General features: G+C 45.6%; 1 protein-coding gene across 10 annotated transcripts in view; it reads left to right on the forward strand.

Moving 5' to 3' along the window:
- The first annotated feature begins 2,816 nt into the window (after positions 1 to 2,816).
- Positions 2,817 to 26,427, forward strand: part of MPDZ (multiple PDZ domain crumbs cell polarity complex component) — a 144,817-nt gene continuing 121,206 nt past the window's right edge. For 6 of the 10 annotated variants that reach the window (XM_083185932.1, XM_083185931.1, XM_083185935.1 and 3 more), the window contains exons 1-4: positions 2,818 to 3,101; positions 22,037 to 22,073; positions 24,017 to 24,183; positions 25,903 to 26,124. In XM_083185932.1, coding sequence (XP_083042058.1) covers positions 22,058 to 22,073; positions 24,017 to 24,183; positions 25,903 to 26,124 — 405 coding nt within the window. In that variant the 5' untranslated portion in view covers positions 2,818 to 3,101; positions 22,037 to 22,057. Of the gene's footprint in view, positions 3,102 to 22,036; positions 22,074 to 24,016; positions 24,184 to 25,902; positions 26,125 to 26,427 lie in introns of all 10 variants that reach the window. The other 4 variants (XM_083185928.1, XM_083185934.1, XM_083185937.1 and 1 more) reach the window with 3 other exon arrangements.

A 26,427-nucleotide genomic window follows, 5' to 3' on the forward strand; every position in this document is an offset into this window, starting at 1 on the left:
TTAAACAGAAATAGTCCTTGAATTATGGATTTTGTCCATAATTATCGGACCGTATGACTTGCGGATTATCCGCAATGACCGGAATACTGCGCATGGGAAATGGAACGTAACGGTACCAAACATTATACAGACGGAAGTATGCAATGCTGACTAAACTATGTGTAGTGCTCTAAACCTTTAATTAACTCTATTTTATTTGGTGTAAGTGTGGTACTATGAATTTATGTGTAATAGTATGGCTGCGCTTCTGGTCCACTTTGTCACACAGACTCGGGTATGTATACTTTGCGCAACTCTGCGAACCAAAATGGCGGCCATACTATCCTAAAATGGCGTGTATAAAACTCAACATTGACACCGTGGACACACACACCCGGCACATGCACATGTGCAGAAATGCGCATTTCAAAAACATTATAACGTATGCGAATTTGCATAGCGTACGGACCTGAATAAGGTCCCTCATCCTTTTTTGCTGGGCAGGGCTGAGCACCAGCAGTGCTTAGCTTGGGTGCTGCCCAGCAAACATGTTAGTGGTTACAAGGTGCAATGTCGTCAAGTTAAAGAGTTGGTTAAGGCCCCCCATACATTAGCCCGACTTGTCCTAGGGACAAGTCGGACCCGATTTCCCCGGCAGCTCCCTGGGAGGTTTCCATCATGATAAGGCACTTGATGTGCCAAGTTGTGCATATGATAAATCGCCATGCGATTTATCATATAAAACTCCCGGGGAGCTGCAGGGGGAGAGCGGGGTGAGGGACACTGGGGAGCAACAGGGGGGGAGCGGGGTGAGGGACACTGGGGAGCAACAGGGGGGGAGCCGGGCATTGTAGCTGTCAAATAGGCAGCGGGCGGTGGGGGGGCGCCGGAGAGCCGGGCTGGGGACACAGGCAGCAGCGGGCGGGGGTGGACGCCGGTGAACGGAGCTGGCCGGGCGCAGCATGACCGGGGACGGGGAGAACGCTGCAAGAAAAAAAAAAAAAACATTACAAATGAATTGGAAGCCAGTGATTGGCTGAGAGCTCTCTCAGCCAATTGCTGATTGGCTGAGAGAGCTCTCTCAGCCAATCACTGGCTTCCAATTCATTTGTAATGTTTTTTTTTTTTCTTGCAGCGTTCTCCCCGTCCCCGGTCATGCTGCGCCCGGCCAGCTCTGTTCACCGGCGTCCACCCCCGCCCGCTGCTGCCTGTGTCCCCAGCCCGGCTCTCCAGCATCGCCCTCCCCAGCGTCTGTCACCGCTGACGCTGCCCGCTCTCCCCCTGCCTGGCTCTGGCGTCCCCCGCCCGGAGGCTGCACATAAGATTTAGGAAATCTTAAGGCCCCCATACACTAGCCGATTTTGGTCAGATTTCAGCCAGATCAGTCGGATCTGGCCGAAATCGGACCAAAATCGGCTAGTTTTGATGTCCCCTCAGATCCGATGCGCGGTCCCGTGCGCATCGGATCTGCGTCGGGTGGTCGGACCTGCTGCACGTCCGACCACCCGACTTGGGACCTAGTGGGGCGGCGCGGCGGTGGAGGGAGCAGGGGGGGCTGGGGACGCTGCGGGGGACACGTCTGTGTCCCCCGCTGCTGGGGACGCTGCGGGGGACAGCGTCTGTGCGGCGAGAAGGTAGAGGGAGCAGGGGGGGCTGGAGACGCTGCGGGGGACACAGGCTGCATAGAGCCGGGCAGGGAGAGCCGGCCGGGAGCTGTCAGTAATGAATAAAAAAAAAAAGCCCATACAATGAATGGGCGGCCTGTGATTGGCTGAGCGCTCTCTCAGCCAGTCAGCAATTGGCTGAGAGAGCGCTCAGCAGCCAATCACAGGCTGCCCATTCATTGTATGGGCTTTTTTTTTTTATTCATTACTGTGACAGCTCCCGGCCGGCTCCCCCTGCCCGGCTCTATGCCGCCTGTGTCCCCCGCAGCGTCCCCAGCCCCCCCTGCTCCCTCTACCTTCTCGCCGCACAGACGCTGTCCCCCGCAGCGTCCCCAGCCCCCCTGCTCCCACCAGCTCCCACCTCTTAGCCCCCCCCCCCCTGCTCCCCGGGTTTTTTACATGTGATAAATCGAGACGATTTATCACATGTAAAAAATGGCACATCAAATGCCAATCTAATCAAGCTCCCCCGGGGAGCAGCCGGGGAAGCTCAGGGGGAAGTCGGGGGCGACTTGTCCTAAGGACAAGTCGCCCTAGTGTATGGGGGCCTTTATGTGCAGCCGGTCCGACTGCCCGACTCCGATCCGATGCGCACGGGACCGCGCATCGGATCGGGGGGGCTGTCAAACCATGCGATTTGGGCCGATTTCATGGCCCGATTCATCCGAATCGGGTGAAATCGTGCCCAAATCGTATAGTGTATGGGGGCCTTAACTCCATTACCTGATATCGTTAGTAATGTAGCATGTTGGCTCAGTTGGCTGTAGTTTAAGAAAGGGATTCTATGCATCCGTATTAAATCTGTTGGCTCATAAAAACTGGAAGTAACAATAAGTATAAAAGTACATTCCAGGGAAATATTCACCCCATAGGTCAGTGGGGAAGTTCACAATTGTCTTGCCCTCCATCACAGGAGTTTTGAATAGAAGCAGAGCACCTCTAAAAAACGTGTGTGTAAGAGCCAGGTCTGAGTGCATCTATGTGTATGTAAACTATGTATGAATGTGTGGGCAGCGCAGCCCACTGGGATGGACACTAGTGGGAGTGGGAGATATTTGTCTACCAGTGCCCAGCAGCACACGCCCAGTCCGCACTAGCACCCACCCTGACTAACGTGCTGCTGCTGCTGCTGCTTTATTTCCAACTTTGTTTGTCAGCAGCAGCAGGGAGACAGCCAGAGAGCATCCCGTAGCCCCCTCCTCCCGGCTCCATCCTTTCCTTTGTTCCCCGCTCCCCCCACTACACTTCCAGCCTCTGTGCTAGGCTGCTGCTGGCCGGCCCCCAATTCGCATGACGTCAGAGCGCTGGTAGCGGAGTGACGTCACGAAGCGTGAACCGCAAGCGGCCTCCGGTCACCGGTGTGTGTCCAGATCCCTACCCGTCCCCGATGTCCCTGGTGACAGCGGCGAGCAGAAGAAGGGGAGGTCCCTGACACAGGCACACCGATCTTACCAACAGGTGGCCACCATTGCTGTTGTGTGTGTGTGTGATGCTGTAGGGTGTATGTGTGTACAGTTACCTGCTGCTGCCTCATATGCAGCATCAGCCCGGCCAGGGGGAGGGGGTACTGGTTACACTGGTGTTGCAGTGTGTTACCCAGTGCACAGCACCGTTCCCTGACACACTTGTGAATTCTGCATGGGTGTAACAGGCTGCTGGAATGTATATACTTTGCTATGTACAGTATGAGTGTGTACACTATCACAAGATCATTAAATCCCGTGTTATGGTATAGTGTGTAATGGTACTGCACTTGCACAGTTATTTAATGTAGAATCACGTGATAAATGATTTATTGGCTGTTTTACACTCCTTACCTAGATAATGTTTTACATTCCTGGAAGAAGTAACTGATACATAATTACTATTTAAAGAAACTACATATTGAAGTTGTTTTGTTTGCTCAGTAAACAAAGATTGTAGATGAAGGAAATGTTTATTTAGGATTTGAGTGATAAGAGTTTGGGTAAACAGAGGAGATTGAAGGACTGGCAGTAATTACTGAGTTGTAATAAATGAAACCTAAACATCAGCTGCTGTTAAGTTAGCACCTAATGGTCAACAGAAAGTTCGGTACTCTTTACCTAGAAGGGCAGCCATCGCGGGCATCGCATGTACCATAAAATCGCATGCGATGCGACCGACGCGATTACCGCGATTTCCCATAGGGAACAATGTTAAATGTCCCAATTGACCCGATTTTCCATAGGGAACAATGTTAAAAGGCCCACAGAGGCCAAATAGCCACCCTGAAGTGTGAAATGGCCCCCCTAATTGTTAACGCCACCCCACGATCAATGTCAACCAGAAGCGTGGCGAGCACGGCGGTACGCGTCCTACGACCTTTTCATACCCCCACTATCCACGTCGGCGTGGAGTTGAGAATAGAAAGTGTGGCGAGCCCGAAGCGTGGCGAGGGGACGCGGACACCTGTGAAGCCCGCGAGGGGACGCGTATACCTGTGAAGGTGTCAGCGTCCCCTCGCGGGGCTCGCTGCGCTCGCCACGCTTCGGGCTCGGTGGCTCGCTGCGCTCGCCACACTTTCTATTCTCAACTCCACGCCGACGTGGATAGTGGGGGTATGAAAAGGACGTAGGACGCGTACCGCCGCCCCTCGCGGGCTCGCCGCGCTTCGGGTTGACGTTGATCGTGGGGTGGCGTTAACAATTGGGGGGACCATTTCACACTTCAGGGTGCCTATTTGGCCTCTGTGGGCCATTTAACATTGTTCCCTATGGAAAATCGGGTCAATTGGGACATTTAACATTGTTCCCTATGGGAAATCGCCATTTTTTTTCCTTACGATGCCCAAGATCAAAATCGTGGGCGCCCTTCTAGGTAAAGAGTACCGAAAGTTCTTTGCCTTACGTAAAAATAACAGTAGAATCTGTTTCCATATATTATTCATATAGCACCACTGATAATGATTATCAGAGTCTTGTTTAATTCTTTTCCACCAAACTTCACAAAAATCCTTGATACTCTTAATGCTGTTGCCTTCATTTTCCTTTTATCATGTACAGTAAGTGTGAGTTAATGACAAGTGGCATTAAAGCCTATTACCGAATCAAGTGTTCTATGTTTAGAAGGTTGTATTTATTCTGAAATCTGCTCTCTAAAGACCTCTGTAATTTAGGAGCATATTGACAGTGTGCTTCTTGTCTTATGCATGCTTGTTTTGAATCAGCAAACAACTGTAACAAATCTGTTTATGTATAAAATGATCCCTTTGTTGAGCCTGCTAAAACTAGTTGATTGTGCATCACATTGTATTACTGCATGTACACTAGCTAATGCCCCTTTCCCACTGCAGCTAAAAAACGGTAAATTGCAGATTTTCAGCGCAATTTACAGTTTTAAGTCTGCAGTGGGAAAGTGCCAGAGTTGAAATAGCGTTTAAAGTTAAATGGTATTTAAACCCGTTTTTAAAGCAGAGTCCTACACGTTAAAATAACGTTTAAGAGGCAGTGGGAATGCCTCTTAAACGTTATTTAGCCTCCAGGCAGTCCCAATGCCTGATAAGAACTAGTAGTTCTCACTTTGTGCATGTGTAATGAGTGCACGTGCATAATAAAGAGCCACTCATTACATATGCGCATATTTAATGAGCGGCTCATTAGTATGCACGTGCACTCATTACAGATGCGCAAAGTGAGAACTACTAGTTCTCATCAGGCACTGGGACTGCCTGGACCCCGAATGGACCCTGCATGGACCCCCGCTGCCTCCCCACTGCCCTGCATCCCCGTGCAGGTAAGTACAAGGGGAGGGGAGGTGGGGGCACAGGGCAGGTACGGGGGGGTTAGGCACTCTTTACACTTGGGGGGTGGGGGGAGGGATTAGGCACTCTTTACACTGGGGGGGGGGGGTTAGGCACGCTACATTTTACACGGTTCACTGCAATGGGAATGGTACTTAAATGGTATGTAAAACGGTAATCTGCTGCAGTGGGAATGCTAATACCGTTTTAAATACTATTTAAGATTACCAGTACTTTAAACTGGTCTGCAATGGGAAAGCAGCATAAGGGTCTTGAAAGTTTGTATGCTTTTGTCAGCTGATCTCGTTAATACCAGTGTTGGTATGGAGATACATACGGATGACCGGCGGTGGGGATGGTGGTGGTCAGAATACCGACCTCCCAAAGGAGGGAGTCCCAATAAGGGTTAGGTAAATCTACTTACCCTCTCTGTCTCTAGCCCCTCCCCCCTGGGTATTTACAGATAATCAAAAAGCAGGAGGGCCCTGCTTGCATGCTTACAATCTATAGGGAAGTAGGCATTGATACACAAGGATTGGTGTTCTTTATTACATAAAGTCCACCAGAATGCAAAGCTTCCTGGTGTGCTGTATGATATGGTGACCCAGCAGTTTGGCCAGAGGTCAGGATGATGAAAAGTGTGAAAAAGAAAGATAAAGGATATGTGTGGCCTGTACAGTGGGGATGTGATCAGATAGGAACGGTATATAAAGGTTAAGTGGCTGGTTGTGGAATTTGATAAGCTTGTCTGAAGAGGTGAGTTTTCAGGGAATGCTTGTAGGTTTGGAGACTGGAGGAGAGTCTTCTTGTGTTTGGGAGGGCATTCCACAGAGTGGGTGCAGCTCGAAGAAAGTCCTGCAATCGTGAATGGGAGCGAGTAATGAGTGTGGTTGAGAGATGTAGATCTTGTGAGGAGCAAAGAGGTCGAGTAGGGAGATAATTTGAGAAAAGAGATGTATGTTGATGTAGTTTGGTTTATGACCTTGTGTGTAAGTAAAAGTATTTTGTATTGAGTAAGATAGAATACGGGTAGCTAATTGAGGGACTGACAGAGTAGCTATGTAGACAATGAACATCTGGCTAGGACGATTCAGTACTGCGCATGGGCAGTGGCCATTTCGGTGGCGATGTTTACTGCAAATGCAGCGTTCGGTGCGGGCCCGGAATACATTGCAACTATGCTTAGGCTAACCTCCATTTCACTCACTGGCAATAGATCATGCCTCAGTGACTTAAACCATTCTGTAGGCAGAGGTGGAGCATGTCTCCTGCTGATTTTGATATTTTCACTTCAAAAACTTTTCCTCTTATAATGCCAAGGAAGAATGCGGCCATGGTCAGTGAACGCACCATTTGTCTGTAGTTGCATCCCATACAACCATGCCAGTTAAGCTGTTAAATCTTTTTTTTTATTTTGAATTTTAAAGCAGAAATTCAATGGATAAAAAAATTGTTTTGCACAACATAAATCACTGTGATAGGCAGCCACATGACACCTGATTTAGTGAGCAGAGAGGCTTTGGAAAGTTGTTCTGAGCTCGATCTGCTCTGTGCACTGAAATCCTCCCTCCCTGCCATCATGTATGTCTGACTGGCATCTATAATTGTTTGCATTCCAACAATTTATTTGTAAGCGGAAGCTAAGAACAGTTATCCAAGGCATTTGTAAAAGGTACATCATTTTGTTAGTTAAAGCTAAAAAGGCTATATGTCATATTGCTGATAGAAACTTTACTTGGGAATTTATTATAGTTGGCAATGTTATTTAACTTTAATGCATTAACAGCCGTAAATAATATGGCTTTGTAATTAACAAACATTTGTACTAATGTAAAGGAACACCGTTATGTTGCTATTACATGAGACATGATAAATGTTAAAATGGCATGTCTGTGGAATTTGCCCAAACATTCCTAAGATCAGCTACATTCCTGAGTCACTTTAACAAAACATAGAACTTTTACATAGGCATTACAAAATAATTTTCTAAAGATTATTATTATTATTATTATTACTTTTCAATTGGATAATAATTTTATTCATATAGTGCTTTTCTCCAGGAGTACTCAGTCCCTTTGCATACAACAAAAACATGGTACATTAAACACCGGTATTAAAATTACAACAAGTTGTATACTGTAGGGGCGGAATGCATCAAGCATCGCATTTTGCATGTGATGCATCTTAACAATCAACGCAAGTATATTGGTGTTTATTAGTGTCATATGTAGCAAAGGACAGTTTTTGCGGCAAAAGCTGTCATTTGTGACGATAGGACTTTTCAGTTTATTTCCTCTCCATGAAGAATTGCAATATAATTTTATTTATTTACAGTTTCTTATTTAGCGCAGCATATTCCGTTGCACTTTACAATTAGAAACAACAGTGATTAAACAAACTTGGTAGATACAAACCTAGTGTTCATTCTAGCACCCGCTTCCCCACCCCAGGCAGGGAACAGGAACTCCATGGGTTTTCAAAGATAGCGGGTGCTAAAATGGACACTACAAACCGACATGGAGGTAATAGGGCCCTGCTTGCAAGCTTACAATATGATAAGCTTGCCTGGAGAGGTGAGTTTTCAGGGAACGCTTGAAAGTTTGGAGGCTAGAGGAGAGTCTTGGTGTGCGTGGAAGGGCATTCCATAGGTTGGGTGCTGCCCGACAAAAATCCTGCAAGTGTAAGTGGGAGCAAGTAATAAGTGTGGATGAGAGATGCAGATCTTGTGCAGAGTGGGGAGGTTGGGTGGGGATATATTTTGAGATGAACAAAGAGATATAAGTCAGTGTAGTCAAAGTAATGGCTTTGTATGTAAGTAGAAGTATTTTATATTGAATGCGGTATTATACAGGCAACCAGGGGAGGGACTGACAGAGTGGATCAGCAGACGATGAACATCTAGCCAGGAAGATCAGCCTCGCAGGTGCATTCAAAATGGATTGTAGTGGTGAGAGTCTTTTTCTTAGGAAGACCGGTAAGGAGGCTATTTCAATAGTCAATGTGTGATATAATGAGTGGATTGATTAGAGTTTTTGCAGTGTCTTGTGTAAGGTACGGACGCATTTTGGATATGTTTTTTAGATGCATGTAACATGATTTAGAGACAGATTGAATGTGAGGAATGGAGGACAGTTTAAAATCTAGGATGACCCCTAGGCATCGAGTTTGTGGAGTAGGATTAATAGATTTGTTCTCAACAGTGATCGAGATATCAGGCTGTAGTGTTCATTCTAGCACCTGTCATATTTGAAAACCCATGCAGTCCCTCTTCCCTGCCTGGGGTGTCGCTGTCTGCTGTGATTTTTTTAGCACAGGTCTGGTTTGCATATCAGTGCCGGTATACAGACCACACTGTGTTAGAAGCACTACAGCAGACAGCGACACCCCAGGCAGGGAAGAGGAACTGCATGGGTTTTCAAATATGGCGAGTGCTAGAATGAACACTAGGTTGGTAACTACTCTTGACTGGTGGGAATATAACGAATTCTGTTTTGGAAATGATTAGTTTGAGGTGGCGAGATGACATCAAATATGAAATGGCAGAAAGACATTCAGAGACACTGAGCAATACTGATGGTGACAATTTCGGGGAGGAAAGATAGATTTGAGTATCGTCAGCGTACAGATGATGCTGAAAGCCAAAAGAGTTGATTAGTTTCCCAAGATAAGCCCCATGACTTCTATAGGGCAACTTATGTAAGCCCCAGCAATATATTGCATTACAGTACTTGGTGCATATGAGGTAAGTGACCAAACCTCCGAAAATTATACTTGGTCACATATTTTCATGAAGGGCAGGGTGACCATAGAATTATGTAAGACCAACAAAACCAATAGAGCACAATAAGCATACTGTAGTGTTGGTGCTGACATTTTGGGTGTTACATTCAATGGGTTAAATATGTCTTTAAGGCCAAAAAAGTAGCATATCTAATTGGATACCCCCCAGTGTTGTATATCTTCACATATAAAACTTTAATTGGTAAAGTATGATGAGGAACCATACCTACTGTAGTAATCTTCAGGATAAAAATGCATGCAAAATTGATGAACACCTTGAAAGAAAAATGGTCCAAAGTTTTTGTTTCTAAGAGAATGAATCCTATAGTAGGAGAATAATCAAAGTTCTTGGATTCTACATCTATGTTCGATACAGTTATCACCAGGTTGCAAGAACAGCATATTTTTCAGTGGAGAATTGCATATATCTACCGAACCAATCCAGTTATTAGGAAACCATAAATAATATTAAAGAGCACACACATTCTATTCTAGTACCAGCAAATGCAGATCTATGGAGTTTTGTCCAAATTATGTTTTGGAGGCATTGTTTAAAGACACATAAGGAAAAAACAAACTATTTGGAATATAATTATTCAGTCCAACACTGGATTATAATTATACAGTATGTGGAACATAGCCATTTAACTATTATTTTGAGTTCGCCTCACCGCAAACTGTATCTAGAATTGTTCGAGGTTGCCTTTTACATACCATCGGGAATGGCCCTAGCCTTTGTCTTTCCCCTGTTATGTTCTAGCATCCAGGTTTATCACAGAGATCTAAACCATGCAGAATTGATATTCTGTAACTTTTTCCTTAAAGTGATTGTTGATCCCCAGATTAATTCACCTCATGGTGGGTACCTCAGTTAACAGAACACTAGGGACCCTTCATTTTCTTGAAATTCTAGCAAGACTAACTAATATGTATACCCATATTGTTCTGCCTTTGTTCTTCTTTGGACAACCCCCTTTTTTCTCAGCTTGATTGCTGAACAATTTTGGGAGCACTGCCAACCCAGTACCTGTATAGAATTGCATACAAAAAAGGTAATATGTTGGTTTAAACAAATATTTTCTTAAATTGAATTACGCCATAATCTTTGCCTGTGACAATCCCCCTCCCTTCCTACAAATAGTTAAAATTGTCATAATCGGAACTAAAAACTGTCTAAACCAATTTGACAACTTCACATTGAAGAGGTTCAAGCCGTTTTTCTAAACTCCAACTTGAAAAAAGTTGAGAGATGCACATTTCGACCATCAAGAGAAAACCAAAACCTAGCGGGATGGATTAGACAGTCGGATAAACAGAACAATGAATAGGTGAAAGCAATATTACTTTTTCAAAAAGTAGAGGATCTCGACAAAACCACAAATTCGACAGGCATTGCATACCCCCCATATCTTTTAATTCCGTTAAATAGATAAAACATACTTATGTATTATCTGGGCTCCCATGTTAAATGCACCCCATTTTTTCATACCCCTACTATCCAACTACGCATGGAGTTAATTTATATAGTGTGGCGAGCGCAGCGAGCCACCGTGCCCGAAACGTGGCGAGCGGACGCGGTCTCATAAGAAAAACGGGAGCCCAGATATTACATAAGTACCGATAAAACTATTAAGATCGATATACATTGATGACACTATTATGGTTGACAGGCCTTAGGCCTGGGGTAGCCAACTCCAGTTCTGGAGAGCTACCAACAGTTAATGTTTTCCGGATCTCCTCACAGAATCACAAGTGAAGTAATTAGCTCCACCTGTGGATCTTTTAGAATGTACCAGTGAGTAATGAGCGCACCTTTGCAGCAGCTGGGTTGTCTGGAAAATGTGAACTGTTGGTAGCTCTCGAGGACTGGAGTTGGCTACCACTGCCTTAGGCTTGACACCTAAAAAGAGTCAGCGTGCCAAGGTCACTGAGTCCGAAGCATGATGAGCGCTGCGGTGCACTGTTTTGGTGTCCATATGTCGACATTTGAGACCAAACTGATTTGACTGGCCAAGGTTGACCTAATGCTTGTGTTGCTCTTTTTTACCCTGTTGACCTTAGGCATGTTGTCCTTTTTCTTGTGTCAACCAAAGGCCTGTCAACGAGCATTGGTCAACCCAAACTATGTCAACCTTAATTTTGACACATGAAAAAGTTAACATGAGTTTTTCACATTATTGTGTAAATGTCAACATGGACCCGCAATTAGTGTAAAGCGTACCCTTGCTTCCCTCACCATGCTTTGGGCCTGGTGCCTAGCTTCGCTTGGCACACTTTACCATTCTTGTAGTTATAAATATTTTTTAAAAAGTCCCCCAAAAAACTGTGAAAAACTTGCATGAACCTTTTTCATGTCACATTGCGACCCTGCCAACTCATTGCATATCGACGTTTTGGTGTTAACCTATTGTCTATCTAGACACGATAGATTTATCAACTGGAACCAATATATCGGCTAGTGGTCCTGTATACACAGTCCAACTATCTGCTGATCAACCTTACAATTGGATATTGTGTGCCAGACTTAAGTTTCCCTCACACCGCCTTTGCATGACAGGACTCTCAATCACCTCAAACCACATTTGAATCAAGCCCCAATTTGTGTAAAACCTGTTTTGTACAATACATTTTTGAGCATGGACAATAAAACGCTCAATTACTTAAAATTGGGATTGTATGCTGCTCTGTATCAGGACCTTAGTTTGTATTACATTACATTTTTGGTACTTGTGTAGTTTCACACGGCCAGCGTAGTCAGTCAGAAGTAGCGTAGTGTTCCCGCGAGCATCCCTGTCAGAAGTAGTGTAGTGTTCAAGCGGCAGCTTAGCGTAGCCAGTGTCCCTGTCTGATCCAGCATAGTGTTCACGCGGACAGTGTAGCCGGTCATCAGTTATATTGTCTCTGTTACATTGAGGTCAGTTATGGCTGCTGAAAAGCTTACTATTTTTAACCTGCCGCAGACGGAGGAGCAGTCTGTGGCTTTTATACAGAGTCACAAGTTTCTCCCTGAGACCAAGACCTGTCCCAATGTCCACCCTATGCGACTAAATCTGAGGGAGCGGATGTGGCGCTGCCACATCAGAAGCTGCGGCAAAAAGGTCAGTGTCAGGGCCGCACAGTGGTTCCATGGGTGCCATGTCACCTTTTTGACGCTGATTCGATTAGTCTTTTGTTGACAGAGGAGCTCACCAGCATCATCTTTCTCTTTCAATGGTCCTGGTGACACAGCTCAACACTGGGATGTAGGAGGGTCCGAAGGAGCCAGGCACCTATCCTAAAGCTTTAGAGGGTAGGCTCCTCCCCTACTGCATCCCTGGACTCTTCAGTTCGTGTTAGGTGCCCACTGGAGTGGGTGCTATTCTAAAGGGCTGCAGGAGCAGCCGAAGAATTAGAGTAGTTAGGGAATTTTTTATTGTTTTATTAACTTTCACCCTAGCTAGGTAGGCACAGTGTGAGGATTCTCATAGTGAATCCTCACACTGCTAGCGCAGCAGGAGCTGACAGAAGCGCGTCCTGTCAGCTCACTGTGCACAGGGGAGACACTGTCTGGTCTCCCTGTGCAGCGCTTACAGCCTCTTCTAAGAGGCTGCCTGGGCTCCGGAGTACCCTGAAACCGGCTCCACGTTTAGGTGGGGATCATGGGGGACAGGCGCTCCGTGATGGCGGCGGCCATTTTATGCGGAGCTTACACGCTGAGCTCCTATATGAGAGGACAGCAGCATTGTGACAGGCTTGTTCCAAGTGGTCCCCAGTCGAGGGGGAGACACTGGAACTAGGAAATCCTACCTAAGGAGCGGCTGGCTGGGGGTGGTTGGCGCCAAAAGGTCACGGACCCCGCAGCAGCAGGGACCTGTGGTCTCTTCCTTCACTCTGACTTTGGCGCCTTTCAGAACGCTTGCAGCGGAGCTGAGCTGGCTTACTGATCCTGGCAGAGTGACTTGGATTTCCTGGGCATCGCTTCCCCGCAGTTGAAACCAACAGACAGATAAGTGATTGGGTGCATTGACTCTGTATAAACGCTTGTACATTGTTAGCACTGTATATATTTATATATATTTCACTTGCATCATGTCTGAGCATCAGGCTGTGGTTTTGGGGGAGGGAGCTCTTAGTGCACTGAGCGCGTGCAATGTTTGCACACTAAAATTTGTCCCTGAGCAGATGGCCAAGGGGGGCTTATGTATTACTTGCGCTGATGTGAGACCCATGGGGAGTGAACCCCATAGGGCAGAGCAGATGGAACCTGCATGGGCCAGGGCCCTAGGCAGGTCAGTAAACGCTTTGGTGCAGCTTTTGGACAGGCAGAGTGATGGGCTGGTAGAATCACAGAGACCTATGCCATCATCTCAGCAGTCGTCTGGCTCCTTGCCTCTTACCCAGGCAGATCCTGCGCTGATTCAGGTGATGCAGGATACGGCTAAGGGGATCAACAGGTTCAGTGAAATGCTGGACAAAATGAATGATGTTGCAGGGACCCCTAGAAGGTCTTATGCTATGCCTACTGTGGTAGATGAGGAGGAGGGAGCGTATACTGACATCCCCTGGGATCAGGGTGATGATTTGGAAGAGACCTCTGCTGCTGGTATAGAGGATCTCATTGTAGCTGTGAAGCAGGCTTTAAAAATGTCTGTGGAGGATAAGACTCCTGTTAAAGGTGTTTTTAAGCGACAGCGGAAGGAGGCTGTTACTTTTCCTTCAGATGAGGGGTTACAGGAATTGTTAGAAGGGGCTTGGAAAACTCCTGATAAGAGGCTACAGATGCCTAAGCGATTCCTTAGTCTGTACCCCATGCCAGAGTCTCATGCGGAGCTCTGGGAAAAGGTCCCAGTTGTGGACGCTTCAGTGGCACGTTTGTCCAAGGCTACTGTATTACCAGTACAGGGCGGTGCAGCTTTTAAAGATTTTGTGGATAAAAAGCTGGAGGGTAACCTCAAGGCTATCTTTGAAGGGGTGGGGTTTACCTTACGGCCCCTTATTGCTTCAGCCTGGGTCTCTAAGGCCATGATAGAGTGGGCTGGTGATTTATGCACCATGCTACAGGCTGATCCTGGTGCGTTACTGCTTGCAGAAAAGATTAAGGCTGCTGCAGAATATGCAGTGGAAGCAGAGGAGGAAGCTATTAAAATGGCGACCAGAGTGTCCACAGTCTCCATTAATGCCAGGAGAGTGCTTTGGCTTAAAGCCTGGGAAGCGGACAATGAGTCCAAGAAGGCTCTGGAAACATTAGCCTTCAAAGGAAAGGTACTCTTTTGTACCGAATTAAAGGGGGTTATAAAACAGGCCACGGGCGGCAAAAGTACATTCCTGCCGGCCTCCTCAGCAAAGCAGACGTCCAGATTTTCTGCTTTTAGGCCGTCCTTTCGGCCCTCCCCTAGAGGTGGTGCGTCCTTTCGAGGACAGTCTTTCAGGGGAAGGTTTCAGTCCTCTAGAGGCAAGACACAAAAGTCCAAATTTGGCTCTTTTCACAAGAAGCCTGCCGCAAAGGGAGAGGACAAACCCTCCGCATGACTGTCAGGGGATATGCCCGACAGTAATAAAAGTGCGGGGGCGTCTCACACTCTTCAGGGACGCTTGGGCTTCTCTAGGCCAGGATGCCTGGGTGTTAGATATTATAACACAGGGTTACAAAATCCCCTTCAGAGGGCCGCCTCCGAAGAGGTTCATCCCCACATCCTTGCCAAAGCTGGCGCTCCTTCGCACAGCTCTCAGGGGTGGTTACTCCAGTTCCCAGGGCAGAGTGGAAGAAAGGCTTTTACTCCACGCTGTTCCTGGTGCCCAAACCAGACGGGTCTTTCAGACCAATACTAAATTTGAAATCCCTAAATGTTCATCTATGGGTAGACCATTTCAAAATGGAGTCCTTACGGTCAGTACTACTGAGTCTGGACCAGGGAGAATTTTTGGCGTCCATGGATGTCCAGGACGCATATCTGCACGTTCCTATACACCCGGAACATCAGACCTTGCTGAGGTTTGCCATAGGAGACCTGCATTTACAATTCCGGGCGTTACCCTTTGGGCTAGCAACCGCGCCAAGGGTATTCACAAAGATAATGTCAGTAATGGCGGCGGGACTGAGGCTCAGGGGAATCACAGTAATACCCTATTTGGACGATCTCCTGTTCAAAGCAGAGTCAGCAGCCATGCTTCAGAGGCACTTGACAGAGGCCATCAGTTTTTTGCAGGCTCATGGCTGGATTTTAAATTTGCAAAAATCTCAGTTAGTACCATCACAGAGGCTCCAATTCTTGGGAGTCATACTGGATACCCATCTACATCGGGTATTTCTCCCGGAGGAAAAGGCCAGGGATCTGGTCACCTTAGTCCAGGAGATTCTCAGGGCTCGGAGCATTTCGGTTTGGAGGTGCCTCAAGCTCCTGGGGAAAATGGTGGCGTCATTTGAGACGCTTCAATTTGCCAGGTTCCACTCTCAGAAGTTCCAATGGAACATTTTGTCAGCATGGTCAGGAAACACTCTGACCATGAAGTCCGAGATGATAGTGCTGTCTTCGGACACTCGAGACTCCTTGAAATGGTGGACAGAAGTAGACTCTCTTCAGTGGGGTCGGTCATTACAGACCTGGGACTGGTTGGTAGTAACTACCGATGCCAGTCTCAGGGGATGGGGAGCAGTAGTCCTGGATCTCAGGCTGCAGGGCCTGTGGACGGCAGAGGAATCAGCATTACCAATCAACATCTGGGAGCTGAGAGCTGTCTGGAAAGTGATTTCCTTGGCAGGAGACAGACTAAGGAACCTCCCTTTGAGGATTCAGACCGACAATGCCACAGCTGTGGCGTATCTGAATCACCAGGGAGGTACACGCAGCAAATTGGCCATGTGGGAGGTTGCCAGAATCTTCCTATGGGCGGAACAGAATGTTCCAGCTGTATCGGCTATTTTCATTCCAGGAATAGAGAATATAGAAGCCGACTTCCTGAGCAGGGAGGAGCTCAAGGAAGGGGAATGGAGCCTACACCCTCAGGTGTTTCAACAGATCACTTGGAAATGGGGAACTCCGGATGTGGACCTGATGGCATCCAGGTTCAATCATCAGGTGCCCAGGTTCTATTCCAGAATAAGGGATCCACTAGCGGAGGCAGTGGATGCCATGACTTCTCAATGGCAGGGGGATCTTCTTTATGCATTACCTCCAGTACCAATGTTAGCGAGACTTTTGAAAAGAATACAGGACCAGAAGGTTCCGGTGATTCTTGTGGCCCCAGATTGGCCAAGGAAGTCCTGGTACTCCAGGCTTCAGAGGTTGTCTGTGGACTCGTGGCGTCTGCCTCTGAGACCAGATCTGCTAAGACAGGGCCCATTCAATCACCTGGATTCCGATCGATTGATTTTGACGGCCTGGCTATTGAAGCCGCCATTTTGAAAAGAAAAGGATTTTCTGAGGCAGTAGTACAGACTATGATTAAAGCCAGGAAGGCTGTATCCTCGGCAAATTATTATAGAGTCTGGAAGACGTACATCAGATGGTGTGAGAGACGAAAGGCTCACACATCTCACTTCAAGTTAGCAAGAATGTTGGAGTTCTTACAAGATGGTTTTTCATCAGGCCTAAGCCTTCAATCATTGAAGGTACAGATTTCGGCCTTATCCATCTATTTCCAAAAAAGGATAGCCATTTTGCCGGAGATTCAAACCTTTTTACAAGGGGTATCTAGATTGAAACCCCCTTACAAGCAACCAGTAGCGCCTTGGGATCTGTCACTGGTTTTGGATTGCCTTCAGAAGGCACCTTTTGAGCCTTTGAGGTCGGCGGACTTTAAGTTTCTCACGTGGAAGCTAGTGTTTTTGTTAGCAGTAGCATCTGCTAAAAGAGTATCAGAGTTGGGAGCCTTGTCATGCAAATCTCCCTTCTTAATTTTTCATGATGACAGGGCTGTTCTTAGAACAGTGCCTCAGTTTTTACCGAAGGTAGTCTCTGCCTTCCATTTAAATCAGGAGATAGTTCTACCTGTGTTTCAACCCCCACAGGGTTCTAAGAAGGGGGACAAGTTGAAGACTTTGGATGTTGTGCGTGCCTTACGCATATATGTGGACAGAGTGAAGAGTGTCAGAAAGACTGACACATTGTTGGTACTGTATGACGTACACAAAATTGGTTGGCCTGCATCTAAGCAGACTATTGCTAGGTGGTTGCGATCTGTGATAGCTTTTGCATACACCAAAGCGGGTAGGCCTGTACCGGCCAGAATTAATGCGCATACCACCAGGTCGGTTGCCACCTCTTGGGCGGTTCGACATGGGGCCACAGCTGAGCAGGTTTGCAGAGCTGCCACTTGGTCATCTGTTCACACATTTGGCAAATTCTATAGATTCCATGAGTTCGCGTCGGAGGACGCATCATTTGGGCGAGCAGTGCTGAGAGCTGCAGACCTGAGCGTACCCTCCCAAAGGACCGGCTCTGGAACGTCCCAGTGTTGAGCTGTGTCACCAGGACCATTGAAAGAGAAAAAGGGATTTTTGTAAGAACTTACCGTTCGAATCCCTTTCTCTGATATGGTCCTGGTGACACAGCGATCCCTCCCTTACGCTCAGTAAGTATGCCAGAAGTTTCATGATGTTCATGTAAAAATGGTTAAAAGTTAACAGTTACTGTTATAGGATGTGCATTTAATATGTGCAGGCGTTTGTACTGAGTTAATGTATTCCAGTGGCTTTGAAAGATTGAACTGAAGAGTCCAGGGATGCAGTAGGGGAGGAGCCTACCCTCTAAAGCTTTAGGATAGGTGCCTGGCTCCTTCGGACCCTCCTACATCCCAGTGTTGAGCTGTGTCACCAGGACCATATCAGAGAAAGGGATTCGAACGGTAAGTTCTTACAAAAATCCCTTTTTTGTGAGCGGCATCTCTCCATCTCCCAAAAAACGACAGTGCAGTACAACAATCTGATGCGGGAGGCCTGCACCGTCGACCTAATGTCGCAGCCCCAACAATGGATTGGCGGCCCAGGCAAGATTGTCGAGGTGGACGAGAGCCTCTTCGTTCAAAGAAAAAGCCATGTCGGATGTATACTGCCCCAGCAGTGGCTGTTCGGAGGCATTTCTAGGGAGACCGGTGAGACGTGACGCCAGCACCCTGATGGTCGCCATTGAGAAGCACATTGAACCGGGGACAACATCTACTCCAATTGCTGGCGTGCCTACAACACTGAGCAGCAGGAGCTGGCAGGGTACCACCATGCTCGTGTGAACCACCGGTATAACTTTCGAGTGTATCCTCCATGCGCTAACTGTGCTCCCCCCAGGTTGAGAAAGGCGACGGCACAGATGCAGAAACAACTGCATCCACTTATGATGCTGTTTCTGCCAATGCAGATTCAGAAGAATCACTTTATTCTTGATCATTTTGTTTTTATTGTAATTTTGTTAAGTTGCTTTATTCTTCTTCTTACTATTAACTAAAATCCAGTTACAAGTTAACACATTTCGTCATTACTGTCTCATATGTATGATATGGCAGGTGTGAATGTGTTCCTGAAACACCTCCACTATCCACGGCAGCCCGAAGCATGGCGAGCGGACGCGTTGCGTATCCTCCTGACCTTTTCATACCCCCACTATCCACGTCGGCGTGGAGTTGATTTTATATAGTGTGGCGAGCGCAGCGAGCCACCAAGCCCGAAGCGTGGGGAGTGCGGATTACCTTACATGTAATCCACGTCCCCTCACAGGCCTCAAATAAACAAAAAAGTGTAAAGAAAAGTCCCAAGGCGCTATCAGCCCTTGCAGCCACAAACGAAGATGGAGGACCACAAGACAATCCTCTCTGGTAGATATTTCGGAACAAATGAAGGTCTGATGGCGCTGAGCTTGTGTATCCGTGGAATATAATCTCGTGATGTAGAGATATGAAAAATAAGATAAATCAAGTGTAAAGTGATGTAAAAAATGGAGATGCTTTTTTGGGGGGAGAAAAGAGCACTCAATAGGGAAACTCGTACCCAAACTCACTAAATAGTGGTGTGTTATAAACATATAACAGTATCTTTATGGGTCCACCCGTGCGAAAAAAAACATTGAAGACAATACAAATGATGGAAGATAATATCCAGACAGCGTACCGTGCTCACTGAATGATCAGGAGCATTAACGCATATAAAGGTATCTTTGCCAGCACATCAAAAGTAACAATTTCAACAGCCAAAAAGGGTGCCTACCATACTCACTGATTGGGTAGGTAGGATAAACACATAACTGTTTCTTTAAAAGCCAGGTCCCTCTTTCTCCAGTAGAAGTGTGAACCTCAAATGCTGAGGTATATGCAAAAAAGGAGTAGGACCGGTCTCAATAAAATAATTTAATATTGGAGCAGCTGCTAAGTGACACATAGGCCAATAGCAACACACAGATGGTCCAAAAAAATGACAGCAAATAAAACAAAAATGGAATAAAAACACTCACTTATCTGCCTCACAGGGCTCGTCAAGCTTCGGGCTCGGTTGCTCACTGCACTCGCCAAACTATATAAAATAAACTCCACGCCGACGTGTATAGTGGGGGTATGAAACGGTCGAGCATTACGCATCCCCTTGCGGGGCTCGCTGCACTCACCACGCTTTGGGCTGCCGTGGATAGTGTGGGTTTGAAAAGGAGTCATTTGCCAGTATGTAACATGGAGCACTGGCAAATGTCTCGTTCATTGTGAATGAGACGCACTTTCCCCCCACTTTGGACAGGAGACTCACGCGCTACAGAACCCCTAACCTTGTTGGCAGGGTTGCTGTACCCTGCCGCAATAGCTACTCAGACGCAGGAGCGTCTCATTGCTGGAGCATCTGAGATGCTCCTGCGTCTCAAACAGATGGAGCGCCTCTCCGTCGGCGCCAGCATGATCCCCTCTCCGCTGACTAGGCTTGCCGGGGACAGAGATGCAGTTCCCAGCAACACTTGTGTAGTTTCACGGTGGCAGCCTACACTGCTAACATAGCTTAGGCTACCGCCTTGAAACTACAGAAGTAAAGCAGCTGTTGGGCTATGCTGATAATGCAGCTTTGGCTGCCTCTATTAGCGTAGCTTCAAATGTAGCGTAAGCTGCCGCCCTGAAACTACGCAAGTACCAAATTTCTTTCCTGGTTTATAGAACGGGAATTCTATTTTGCTTTTGGACCCTATCAGACAATAACAATTCTTACATGACCCCAGCAAATTACTGCAGCAATTTGCACAGTAGTATTGCTAAGGCACAGATAACTAGGGAGAGGCAGATGGTGACAGGAAGCAATGGGTGGTTGGGATGCCAGAATGTGACTAGGAAGGCAGTGGGTGACAGGGATGGTAGTGGGGACAGGAATGACAGAGGATGACTGGGGAAAGACAGGGTGAAGTGGCACAGACACATGCTCGCTGAGTGCTCTTTCCTCTAAATCTGACTGCAGTCTGCTGCTGGCTACTGGTTTCACATGTAAGTTTCCTAGAGCTTAGAAGTGACCTGATAGTGCCGTCACTGCAAGCTGTGTATGCCCTTTGGATAGCCCTATGGATAGCCTACCTCTATGTCTGTTTGTTTCTACTTAGTTTTTTTAATTATTGTTTCCAAATGTAAAGCACAACGGAATATATAGCACTATCAAAGAAACTGTAAATAAAATAAATACTGTAATATCTGAATGTAGATTAAAATGCAGCTTGCTTGTGGCAGCAAATGCTTCTGAGTGGGTCAGATTCAGAGCACAGGTGTGGAGGCAGAGCTGTCTGATGACTCCTCAGATCTCTAAGCCAGTGATCCACGGAGCCTGAAATAAGAGCCAATTCAACTGATGTTTGACTCCTTGGATCACTGGCTGTGAGATCAGAGGAGTCATCAGCCTAGCTCTCAGCAGCATTGTGTCATGACCAACGGTTTGAGAACCACTTCTCTAGAATATACTATTTTATTGACATGTGTGACTAAGAATTCAGTCCGCTGAACCAGGGTATTTGGAGTATCAACGCAGCACTTGCGGTGTCAGTTCGCTGGATGTGGGATTATTCTAGTAGTGATGACCTCCTCAGTCCACAAAATGTCCGTACAATCACTTGTTCTGGCTGGTTCTTATTTGTGATTTGAAGATAGTGAACAGGCTGAAGTTGATTAAAATCTAAAAGCAGGCAAATTGGTAGGACTGGTCTCAATTAGCCTTGAAGCAGTGCTATAGGCTATTCAATTGCAGCACGCAAACTGCACTTAAAGCAGACCCCTGAGGCTCAATAGAAATCGAAATTTAGTAGGGCTTTTGCCCTTATCATGGCTGCCGGCAGGGCTGGATTAACCATGGGATGACAGGGGCTGTCACCCAGTGGCCCCCACACCGGCACTGCTGCTGCAGTGTCGAGTGGGTGGCAGGCAGCGGGGCACGGGCAGCCTGGGGCGGGCAAGGGGTTCCTGCGATGACTGGGCACTTTTTTGTCCAGGGCACTTTGTTGTCCGGGGCCCCCACAGACCTTAATCCGGCCTTGGCTGCCGGGCACTTATCTTCTTTATTATTTGTTATCCGTTACTGTGAATTAGTCTAATGCTATGTACACACGGTGAGATTTGACAGTAGATTTTGACTATATAGTCAAAATGGTATGCAGATTGCACAGGGTTTTTCATTTGTGATCCCGATGTGCGCTTCTGTGAAGGCACAAATCGAAACCCATATCTCATTGTGTGTACACACCATGAGTGAATCAGTCTGAGAGTAAAAGTCAGAGGCTATGAAGTCCTTTTTCCTCGCATGGTGCATATTTAATCTGGCCCATAACATGGATCTGCCAATTTGATGATTTTATAAAAACAATTCACCTGCTAGAAAATGTTTATTTATTTTTTTATTTTTTTTAAAGCAAACTATAATTTTCATGTTTTTATTTTGCAGAAATTACTTTATCCAAGAACCATGTTGGAAACTATTGGTAAGTGAATTTGGAAATTAAATTATATTTATGAATTAACAATTATTTATGTAGAGCACACGTATTCTGCAGCACTTTGCAGAGAATATTTGAGCATTCACATCAGTCCCTGCCCCAGTGGACCTTACAATCTATATTCCCTACCACATGTACGCGCACATTAATTCTAGGGTCAATTTTTATTGGGGGCTAATTAATCTACCAGTAAATTTTTTTATTGTGAGGGGAAACCGGAGTACTTGAGGAAACCCACGCAAGCAAGGGGAGAATGTAAAAACTCTGCAGAGTTAGGGCCATGGTGGGAATCAGACCCATGACCTCAGTGCTTGAAGGCAGTAATGCTAACCATTACAGCATCTGTCCTGCAAATAATCATAAAAAGTGAGGTAAATATACTAGCCTGTACTAGAACTACAAGCTTCGGTGGGTTCAAAGCCGGTCTGTCTGAAGTTTCAAAGTAATAGTAGTTTCTAAGGCAGTGGCGATTTTAACCTATGGACTGGACTGGTTTCACTGTAACTGGCAGTGACTTTCTATTGGTAGTCTAACCTGCCAATCACAAAGGTAGTTCCATTGGGATATGTTCCCTCCCTCCAAGATGCCTCTCTATGGGCAGCAGCCCATAATATCCGGGGTCTGCGCATGCATAGTTCCTACAACAGTACTGCACGCACGCTGGTCCGGGTACCTGTCATCCGATTTATACAGGCGCCAGGAACGTGATTTCCCTTCTATGGGCTGTTGCCGAAGCAGCCCATAGAAGCTGGCTGCATGCTCAGTACAGAGGTTGGTACTGCACATATGCCAGTCCTGGCACCTGTCATCATTGTACAGGCTCTGGGAATGTTGTGGCGGGGACCATTATGTCCAGCAGCAGCCCCCTCTTATCATATGGTATGAGCCGCCACTGTTCCAAGGTCAAAACAAACCTGAGTTTGCCTTTTAAATGATTGCTGCTTTAAAACATTGGCTAGACTTGCCAGGAAACCGCTAGTACATTTACCCCTGTATTTGACTTGAAACAAACCATTCTTTAGGAATGCTTTTCTATTGCAGACTACCTGTCTTGTTACTGGTGTGTTTTTAGTTTATTCAGTTATTGTCCATAATTAACGTTTGTTATTGAAATATTAATGAAGGGATGCAATTTGTTCCGAAAGCATCATCTTAGCAGATAAAACAATACAAAAATTAGTAGCCAAAAATTCCTTGAAGAAGAAGGACATGCCTATAATGAATCTTTGGCTACTAATAAACTGAATCTAGCAATTTCCAGACTTTTAGCTTGCTTATTTGCAATTGTTTAACCTAAATTCAACTGGATACATAGGGGGACATTTACTAAGATGTGAGTTTGTTTTACATGGTATGTTTCTATGGGCAAAATCTGCTAATTTATTTATTTAGCACCTTCTAGAAGACAATAGATAGTATCTGTTTTGTTGCCTATAGCAACACCCCATTTGAAACAGAACGCCCATTTTGGTACATTTCCCCTATATTATTTGTCTGGATGATCTTGATTCCAGCTAACAGATAATTGCTTCTAATACTGTATATTTATTTGGTTGGAAAACGAATTGTCCATTCCAAGTGTGTTGTCACAACCCACTTCCATATATGAAGATCTGTCTCCAGCATTAGAAAGAGGACATGGAATTGGAAGGCATTTGGAGGAAACCAACCTGTCTCCAGAGGTCTAACAACCTTATCTGTTTCAGCTTTTATACATTTATGTTCATTTTAGACCTTTCTCTCCATATTTAAAACTTTTTGTTTGTGATGAAGTGGATATATAGAAATGGCAGCTTCGGAAACACTTACTTAGCATGGTGCACTTACTATTTTTTAAATAATTATTTTGAAAAAGAAAACCAGAATCCACACAAATATTAATTGGAAGGTAACCATATTATTCTATGTTTTACAATTGTGTTTTACAGATACTCATCGTGCCTTGCAGGCAGTAGAACGTCTACATTCAAAAGTTCGGGAACGCGGGGATATAGCAAACGAGGAAAAGTTGTGTTTATTGAAATCTGTTCTACAAAGTCCACTCTTCAACCAGATCCTAACCTTTCAGTCCTCATTTCATCATTTGAGAGAGCAGGTAGCAATGTTTTTATTTTTCCTATGTATAACCCTTTAATTTTTACATCTGCATGTTAAATGTCTTACATTGATCAGTTTAAAAGATTATTTGTCACTTCCCCAAATAATATATAGACATAGTGGATTTCACCTCCACTCACAAAAGGTTGGGGCAGTTTTCACCCTACTAACCCTCTGCTGTTCTCCTATTCTGCATCTGAATCATATTTACCTACCTTTTCTGTCAGCTGCACTTGGGGGCTAGGGACTGTGCCTGATTTCATCAAGCCCTGCCCCCAGTACAGCAAATATTGTGATTGGTATGTCTACGGATAGGGGGTGAGGCTAAAGTTACGTAATTTGAACCCCACCCTGAAGAGCCGCAAATCACAGTATTTGACCGGTGGAGAGGGAGGGACGAGGGGGCAAGTGGGAGGCTTGTCCACCCTTACTGGAGGGGGAGGGGTGATGTTAAGGGGACCTGATTTTTAGGAGCATCCAGGCCATTCTGAAAGGGTAGGCAAGTGTGATCTAAATGATTGCATCAACTGAGCCTTGCTATGTACTGGAGATTGTGTAAGAGTGGGGGGATGGCCAATTGAGATCTGGCCAGAAGCTTGATTCAAAGCTGTAAAACCAAACCCATCTATACCTATGCAAGAGCGCTCAGTGTAAACAATTTCTTACAGCTATAGATGGTTTGTAATATGCTTTATTTTACTCGGTAAAGCTTGATTCAGCATCAGCCAGTTGCAGGTACCTGGAGATTCTAGGAAGGGACTCCTCTGTTATATAGGTATGCGGGGAGGCTTTGTTAACTTCCAGTATTGACAGACCCTTGAAGAAATTATTCATTTTACGAAGCTCCATTGTTATTACATTTATAACTCCGAAAGAAGTACTAGACCAAGTATTGCGCTGTGAGGTACTCTTGCGGTTCCTTTGGTCTAGTTTCCACCAGAATCGCCCACAGTGCAAAATGTACAAAAGGATATCGCCAAAAAGATCCACAGATGCTGGGTTTTTAAGCGGAATATTCACAGGTAGCTTTAAGTCTTCAAACCTTAACCTCAAATCAAATGACCCAAAAATGAAGGGAAAGTATACAATATTGTATTATTGTTTCATAAGAAATTCACATTTCTAATAATCCAGACATCTGTGTTTCAACTCGTACCACATATGGTGGTCTACTTGCGAGGGTAGGCAGTATACGCATAAAAAAATAAATAGTAAAAGATACATTGCCTAGCATCCTGTAGATCTTACCATGCAATTTTCATTGTGGACCTTTCTAAAGGGGGATTTATTCTGTTTGTTTGATGTTTTAAAATTTAACGGTATTACACCAATTTAAATCTCTCTCTCCCCGGAGGAGGGTAAGTATAGACCAGCCATTTCACCCCCACTATCAACGTCATACCCCCATTATCCACGTTGGCGTGGAGTTGATTCCAGTTTACGGAAACTACATAATGGGCTCCGTGATTAAACACAAGTACCCTATATTACATTATTGTATACTTTCCCTTCCTAGTTGGGTTATTTTATTTGAGGTTAAGGGTGGAAAGATGTTTGATCTACTTGTGAATGTTTCACTTGAAAACCCAGTGCCTGTGGATCTTTTTGGCAATATTCTTTTGTACATTTATCACTCAGCATGTATTCTTATTTATCTGCATGCAACATTCCTAAATACTGACAGTATAAGGCAGAAGTAATATGTGTTCAATTTCAGGTAAATGTGACACATTCCGGATCATCTGTAACAGAATTTGCTCAGATTTCTCCCTATGGTTCAAGCTCTGTTTCATCAGTACAAAATGAGTCTTATGCGCTGGCCCAGCAGAATGGTAGTGCATCTAGTTCCGAAGAAACCATTGTGCAACCACTCTGTCCTCAGATCAATGGACAAACTGCAAATGAGGATTTTGACCAAATCATCAAACAGATGGCTCAAGTATGTGTTTTGAAATTAATCTGAAAATGTATTTTTATTTGTATGGAATGGTCATCAAAATTTGTTATCAAACTCCACTCTAAAGATGACCTGTCCTGATGCCATATACACTTCATAGCAAGGGAGCACTGAGTATGTCCAGTCCTCTACAATAGAGGTAGATAGGACATCTATCCAGCACTATGGAAAGGGACTCGACACATTCTGTGGAATCACTCTAAGCTGTAGCATTATCTGTGTCATGGTATGAGTTCTGACCATAGGTAGACCACCATAAATATTGTATCATGTGACTGCCTCCAT

Source organism: Crinia signifera, chromosome 1 (assembly GCF_055691185.1).
Source record: "Crinia signifera chromosome 1, ASM5569118v1, whole genome shotgun sequence".
NCBI lineage: Eukaryota > Metazoa > Chordata > Amphibia > Anura > Myobatrachidae > Crinia > Crinia signifera.